This window comes from Vulpes vulpes, chromosome 13, assembly GCF_048418805.1.
Source record: "Vulpes vulpes isolate BD-2025 chromosome 13, VulVul3, whole genome shotgun sequence".
Classification (NCBI taxonomy): domain Eukaryota; kingdom Metazoa; phylum Chordata; class Mammalia; order Carnivora; family Canidae; genus Vulpes; species Vulpes vulpes.
Window position 1 is genome coordinate 101,255 of NC_132792.1, and position 7,088 is coordinate 108,342.

Here is a 7,088-nt window from a genome sequence, read left to right on the forward strand (position 1 = left end):
GTGGGAAAGACCCCGGTAGGAAAGTCCTTCTGGCCGGGAGGGGCCCCGTGGGGCGAGCACTGGTCTGCAAGCACACGGCAGCACAGCCCCTGCGGCTGGAGCCACCCAGTCACCGTAGAGACCACCGACTGCAGGGGGCACACCCTGGGGGATCCCGGTGGTGGGGGTGGGGTTGCTGGGGGTCTGAAGTGGGGGCTATAGGTAGGACCAGCGGCCGTGACAGGTCACTGGGCACCCTGATAGACAGGTGTACAGTACTGAGGAGGCCAGCAGGAGTCCTCGGGCAGGGCCTGGTGCTTGTGAGCTGAATTCCTGTGCCCCGGGCCCCCCATCTGTGTGCAGGTCCCCACCTGGGCCAGGCCGTCACCACTGGGCCCCATCTCCCCCATCCTGGCAATCACCACCCTAAGCTCAGCTCGGGCCTGACGCCACTCTGTGCACCCTCATGGAGCTCTGTCTCAGGCCCTCCTTAGGGGCTGGATTGTGTCCCCCAAATCCATCCGCTGAGTCCTGGTCTCAGGACTTCAGAGGGTAACTGTGCTGCAGGAGGTGATCAAGGTAGAGGAAGTTACTGAGAGCCCTGACCCACGCCCACTGGTGTCCTTACAAGAAGAGACCAGGACGCAGACAAGCACCGTGGGATGACCCTGTGAGGCCACGGGGACAAGACGGCGTCTACACACTGAGGAGAGAGCCCTCAGGAGGGACCGGTACCGCTGGCACCTTGATCCTAGCCTTCTTCCTCCAGGACTGTGGGATGGGACGTTTCTGTCATTTCAGCCCCCAGGGTCTGGTGCTCCCGGCAGCCAGAGCTGACTAGTGTACCCCTCAACCCTGGAGTTTCCTTCTTCGGCCTCCGGCAGGGCAGGGTGCCCCCTGACACTCCGGTGACACTAGGCCCCAGGTGCAGCAGTGCCGTCTGCATACCGGGGAGAGGCGTGGTCTGAATCAGTGCCCCTCGGGGGGTCGTGGTCCCTGGGGCTGCCCCCCCGCCAGTGCCAGCCTGAGCCTGAGGTCTGGTTGATGGAGGGCAGCTGCAGCCCAGGGTAAGGTCTCGGGCCAGGAGCGGGGTCCCTGGAGGAGCCGACTCCGTGGATTCTGAGGGAGGATCCGGGCCCCGGGGTGAATCCCTGGACCTGGAAGCCGGGCCCCGGAATACCCAGGGCCTGAGGCAAAGAGCTCCGCGGCCCGGGCTCCCAGGGTCCAGGCTGGGCTGGAGTTTGCCTCCACGGCGGCCACAAAGACCACGCGCTTGCTGAGGAGATGGAGTCCACCCAGAGCGTTCCCCTGCCGAGTCCTGGGGGTACCCCAGTGCTTGGGCTGCTGGGCTCCATTCTCCCAGGACAGGGGTCCTTCCGGGTGCAATTAGACGGGTCTCCAGCTCCAAAGAGCTGATGGCCCTGGGGACTGTCCCAGCCCGCAGACTAGGGGAGCCAAGGCATCCTCTTGGGGGAACACAGAGCCTGAGGTCCAGGAGGCCCTTGCTGGGGCCCAGACCTCAGGGGCGGGCACGGGCGGGGCGGGGGGGGGGGGAGGGTGGCACGGGCGGGGCGGGACCGTGGGGAGTGTGGGCACAGGTGGGGTGGTGCCACCTGTGTTTCTCCTCTTCCTTCATCTTGCTTCTCCACGGGAATGTGGAGATGGGCCCGGGCTCCTGGGGCTACAACCTAGGACCCCTTGCCTTCATGTCCCCTGAGCCAGTCCCTGTGGCCACTGACCACCTGCATGTGCCCTGCGCGCCCCACAGGCCCGCCTCTCTGGGGAGGCCTATGCACGCTGAGGTCAGTGAGTTAGAGACAACCCGCAGGTGTGGACCAGCCCCATTCCCCAGACTCGCGCTCCAAGGGAGCTGGGGTAACCTTGGCAGCCCCAGTGCCCCAGGAGGAGTGCCTTCCGGGGGGGGGCCTGTCACCCTCTGGCTCTGCCGCTGTCTCCCCTGCACCCATGGGACCTGCCTGCGCCAGGCACCCTCCCCACCCCCACCCCTACCCTGGGGCCCTGCATCCTCAGTGGTATCTTCCTTGGGGGTGTTAGATACCCACGGGTCCCCAGCTGGTCAGAGCTCCGGGAGGGAGGTGTGGTTAGGGTTGGTCCCACGAGTTGGCCTCAGGCACCGCACCCAGCTCAGCGACAGCCAGCGGTGGGGTGTGGGCGCTGGTGCACCAGGTGGAGGGAAGGGTGCGTGCGAATTGGGGGACTGCCTCTTGGAGACACCCGAGCCCCAGCAACTTTGCCACCACAGGCTGAGGGTGACACAGGGGGGCCATGCCCCGGGGGCAGGGTGGGGGAGCCTGTCCCTCCCCTGGACGGTTTGTCTCTCCTCCCCCACCGGCCCATCGTATATTCAACCTGGAAAATCCCGGTTCCCTAGAAGCTGAATCTAGCAACGGGCAAGGCAAGGGTAGCTGAGGCGCAAGGCAAGGGTAGCTGAGGCGCGTCCGGACGGCAGGAGATCTGCTAGGGGCCACCGCGGCTGAGAGCTACTCCTGACTTCGGGCTGTGGCCCCTGTGACCTGGTGAGCCCTTCTGCTGGGCCCTGGGCCTGGGCTTTACCTGCCGTGGGCCCGAGGCCCAGCACACAGCCGGCGTGGCAGGTGTCCGGCGGGGCGTCTGCTGTTGGGGGACGCGGGGTCCGTAATGACTGGCTGACACCCGCGTCCTAGTCCCCGCAGACTGGGATGTGTGGGCTCTTGGGTGTTGGGAGCCGCGTGCCAGGAAGGGGTTAATGGATTGAGCAAGGGCTCTCTGTGACTCTTCCAACAGCAGCCACCGTCTCACCCTTGTTGTTAAACGCTTGTGGCTCAAGATGCCTTGGCCGTCTGTTCTAGGGCGCACACTATCGCTATATATTGTGAAAGGACATGTCTGGAGAACTAACCCTAAGACATCCTGCTTGATATACAACCTGCTCTGTAAAAGAGTGAGTAACACAGATAAAGTTGGCATCGTGGCTGAATCCGGCCATATGTCCCTCCTGCTCCCACTCTGTTTCTGTCTCTTTTCTTTTCCTCATTTCCCTTACCCTTATCCCTGGACGATTGTCGCCCCCAGCGCGCGTGACACTTGGGCAACGAGACTCTGCAGCTGTGATGCAGATGTGGTCTCTTGGGAAGAGAGACTGTCCTGGATTAGGTCACCACAGAGGCCTTCAGGATGGGGGTGGAGGGAGATTTGAGGGAGAAGGGGTGAGAGGTGGGATGGTGGAGGAAGTGCTGGGAGCTGCGGGTCAGGTGGCCAGCAGGGAAGGCCGGAGGCCCTGCTCCCCTAGAGCGAGGTGCGCAGCTCCCCAGAGAGGCGAGCCTGTGGGGCACGCAGGGCATGTGCGGGTGGTCGGTGGCCGCAGGACTGGCTTGGGGGCGTGGAGGCGAGGGGTCCCAGGCTGTAGCCCCAGGAGCGTGGGTACTGGCCCCGCTGGAGCCTGGAGGCCGCAAAAGCGGGAGCCGCGGGGTCTGGGGCAGCAGAGGACGATGTCCAGCTCCAGCAGGTGGAGAAGCAGGTGGCAGGGCGGTGGGGCCCCAGCAAGCCCCTGGGGAGGGAAGCCCCGAGGGGCTCCCTGGGTGGAGGGAGGCCCGCGACTCGGCGTGTCTGGGACGGAGCCAGTCACAGACACTGGCTCCAGGCTGCGTCGGGCTTGCTGGGGCGCCACCGCCCTGCCACCTAGCAGACAAGGAGACCCAGCTGGGGCAGTGGGGGCATAGGGAGGTGAAGGGGTTCGTCTGGGTCACGGCGCAGGCAGGCACGGCTCACCCAGGTGGGGGGGCGTGGGGCGTGGCCTTAACGAACATTTAAACCAGACAGCGTGACCCTCGAGCTGTGCTTTATCTGCTGTGCTTTAGTGGGCACTGTGTGGGTGAGCGTGTGTCGGTGACTGTGCGCCCTGGCGGAGGGAACACGAGAGTGTAGGTACCTGCAGGAGTGCGTGTGTGACTGTGTGCAAGGAGGCAATGGCAGAGACGTGACTGGCTCCATCCCAGACACGCCGAGTCGCGGGCCTCCCTCCACCCAGGGAGCCCCTCGGGGCTTCCCTCCCCAGGGGCTGCTGAGCTGGTGGGGATCGAGGGGTCCTGTAAGCCTTGTTCAATACTGCTCTGATGGGGAAACTGAGGCCCAGACCCAGGCCTCCTCCCTCCTATCCCAGGGTCCTGTTGGGCACCGGTCAAGGAAGGCCACAAGCCCAGCAGCCAGTGGTGGCCGCCTGGCTAGAGAGGGCGCTGGGCACCCCCACCCCCCGCCCAGTCCTCATCTCAGGAACCCTGGCAAAGTCATGTGGGTGGAGGTGTTTCAGGGGTGGGAGGAGAATGTGGCCGCCTTCCCCGGCATAGGATGCGTATTTTCTGCACCTGGGCTATATGGACCTGCCCTGGGAGCCCCCGAGGCCTGGCCCTGGCTCCCCGCCCTGCCCCCGGCAGTGGTTGGGGGGAGGAGGAGGAGGAGTGGCCGGGAGGCCAGAGGGGCAGGAAATAGGAAACGCCAGAGGCTGAGCAGAACCAGGGCTGGCGGGACCGTGCACGATGCTCCGAGTTTATTCACCACAGCTGGGGTGGGGGCCGGGTGGGTGAGGCACTGGACAGGGTGCTGGCCGTCCAGGGTGTGAGCCAGGCCGCGGTGGGGGTATGGGTGGGGGTGGGGGTGGGTCCCCCTTCAGTACCCCACGGCCTGGAGGCCGGGGAGAAGGCTGAGCAGCAGAGCAGTGGCCACTGTTGGGGCGTCGCCCTGGGGGCTACCCGCCCCGCGGCCCAGGGGGTCCTGCCAGGGTGGGAGGTTGCAGAGGGCTGACTGGCAGCAGGTCAGGATCATCAGGGTCCCGTCCAGCGTCTTGTTGATGGGCTTACAGGCGTCTGTACACCACGCCGAGTAAGTGGTCAGAGGGCCGGACTCTGGGAGGGATGGAGTGGGGCGACGAAGGCGGTGCCGTCAGGCTGGACGGCTGGGGCTGGGCGGGGAGCAGGTCCTCCGGGGTGCGTGGCCTTCCGGGTGGGGGTGGGGGTGGGGGTGGGGGACGGGCTCCTCCGCTGCTCACCCGTGTTCCCGTGGTAGAAGACGGTTTTGCAGAAGCTGTGGCTGCGGACGCAGTTCTGAATTCGCCCGCAGCTCTCCCCGCTGTGCAGGGACTGGCACGAGTAGCACCGCAGCAGCGCTGGGGGCACGGGGGGGGGGGGGGGGGGGGGGTCAGGCCCAGGCCCTCCTGCTCCCCTCCTCAGGACTGGCCTGTACCCCCTCCCCTCCCCTCCCGGCCCCTCCCCTCCCCACCCTGCCCGCCAGCCCGGAGCCTCGAGGCTGGGGGGGTCTCCCGTGCTGGGCCTCCCTGCGCCCCTCTCTGCCCCGGGAACTCCTGCTCAGCCTCCCTGCCCAGAAGCTGCCCCTGCTCTGGGCTCCGGGCTCTGGGTGGCAGCCAAGAGTCACAGCTGGTGCGAGCCGTTAGGGCTCTTCTCTCCTCTCCTCTGCCCCCCGCCCCCCCAAGCCAAGGTCACAGGCGGAGGCTCGGTCAGTGTTGCCAAAGAGGGGTGGGCGCCTGAGCCCTGGGGGGGCGGGCACCTTGGCCCCTGCCGCCGGTGTTCACACTGGCCGCCTCCTCCTCTTCCTCGTCGTCGTCGTCGTCGTCGTAGCCGTCCAGCCCAAAGTCTGTGTCGTCGTCCTCCTCCTCCTTGTCCTGCGCCCGCCCTGTGCGATGCCACACAGGGACGCCCATAAACCCACACGGCTGGCCGGGGGCCCAGTGCTGCGTCCCCACCCGCCCTGCCCGACGCCCCCTCTGCCGCCTCCTCCCCACTCTGTCCTCTCCGTGGGCTCCCAGCTGGTGGCCCTGCCAATTCTGCCGGTCACTGGCTGTGGGGGCCTGTCCCTTCCAGCACCTGTTCCCCCCCCCGTAAACCCTGCTTGTTTGACAGAAGAGGACACTGAGGGGGGACAGGCAGGGAACCCTGAAGCCTGCCTTTCAAAGAGGTGGGGTCTGGGAACCTATGTCCACCTCCCTCTGGCCTCAGACTCCAGCCTCGCCCCCTTCTCCCCATGCCGCATCCTGCCCCCAGGCCGGGTGCCCCGAGGTCCCCGCACCGCACCGCACTGTCCCCTCTCGCCACAGGGGTGGCCCCGCCTGGTACCTGGCCGCCCGCACAGCAGCAGGGCCAGCAGGACAGTCGGGAGCGCCGTCATCCCGCCGGGCGCTGCAGGGTCTGCGCGCTCCGGCTCTCGATCAGGCTCTGGATCTGTGGGAAGTGGGACAGAGGCCATCTCAGGGGCTTCCCGGAGGCCCCCCCCAGCTCCAGCCTCAAACAATGGGCCTGACACTGACCCCAGTGCCAGGCAGCAGGCCAGGGACGGCCATTTCCCCCCTGACTTCAGGCCCCTGGGGGACAGGAAGCCATCGCGGGGGGCGTCCTGCCCCCCTGCACTCTCGGCCCGCCCGGCCTCTGCTGGGGGGGCGCGGCCGGCAAACCTGGCCCGGGGCTGGGCAGCACCGACCAGCCCCCCGACCCCGGACCCATGGGAACCAGGCCCTGGCTACGTGGTCACCGACCTTGCCCTCCTGGACCCGCTGGTTGCACATCACTCACCCATCCCCTGAGATTCAGTCAGCCTCACCCACTGTCCAGGGCTGCATGAAATGAAATGAAAACACAGGGGGGTGTCCTACCTGTGCCTCTGCTGTCCCCTGTCCCCTGTCCCCTCATGAGCCCCTAACCCCTGCCTGGAGGGCTAGATCCCCATGGCTCATCCCCTCACCTGCTTACACGTCACCTCCCAGACTCTTTCCAGCCACCACCCATCCCTTGCCCTGTCCCCCCCACCTTGGGGTGCCCCTGCCCTGGGGAGCTCTCTCCATGCTGCTTGCTGGCTGGAGCAGGCGGTGAAGGGGTGAAGCTGCCTGCGAGCGAGTGCGCCCCGGGCCTGCCTTCCCGGCACCTTGGCCCCCCCAGCTCTCTCTCTGCGGGCACAGGCCTGAAGGGGTCCTGAGAGCCGCTTCCCCACACTGGGGACAATGGGAAAGTAGGGGCTGGGTTATCGGGGAGCCACCTGGGGCTTGGTGCCTCAGCGCCTGGCCCTCCCCTGGCTCCCCTGGGGCCACTGTCCCTGTCAGCAGGCGGGTG

General features: G+C 66.8%; 1 protein-coding gene across 1 annotated transcript; it reads right to left on the reverse strand.

Moving 5' to 3' along the window:
* Positions 1 to 4,503: 4,503 nt before the first annotated feature.
* Positions 4,504 to 6,223, reverse strand: GPIHBP1 (glycosylphosphatidylinositol anchored high density lipoprotein binding protein 1). The gene is made up of 4 exons (XM_025987631.2): positions 6,102 to 6,223; positions 5,536 to 5,661; positions 5,021 to 5,137; positions 4,504 to 4,877 (listed from the first exon to the last, which is right to left on the reverse strand). Exons 1-4 carry the CDS (start codon positions 6,151 to 6,153, stop codon positions 4,642 to 4,644), a joined length of 531 nt encoding a protein of 176 aa, XP_025843416.1. The 5' UTR covers positions 6,154 to 6,223; the 3' UTR covers positions 4,504 to 4,641.
* Between the last annotated feature and the right edge of the window lie 865 nt (positions 6,224 to 7,088).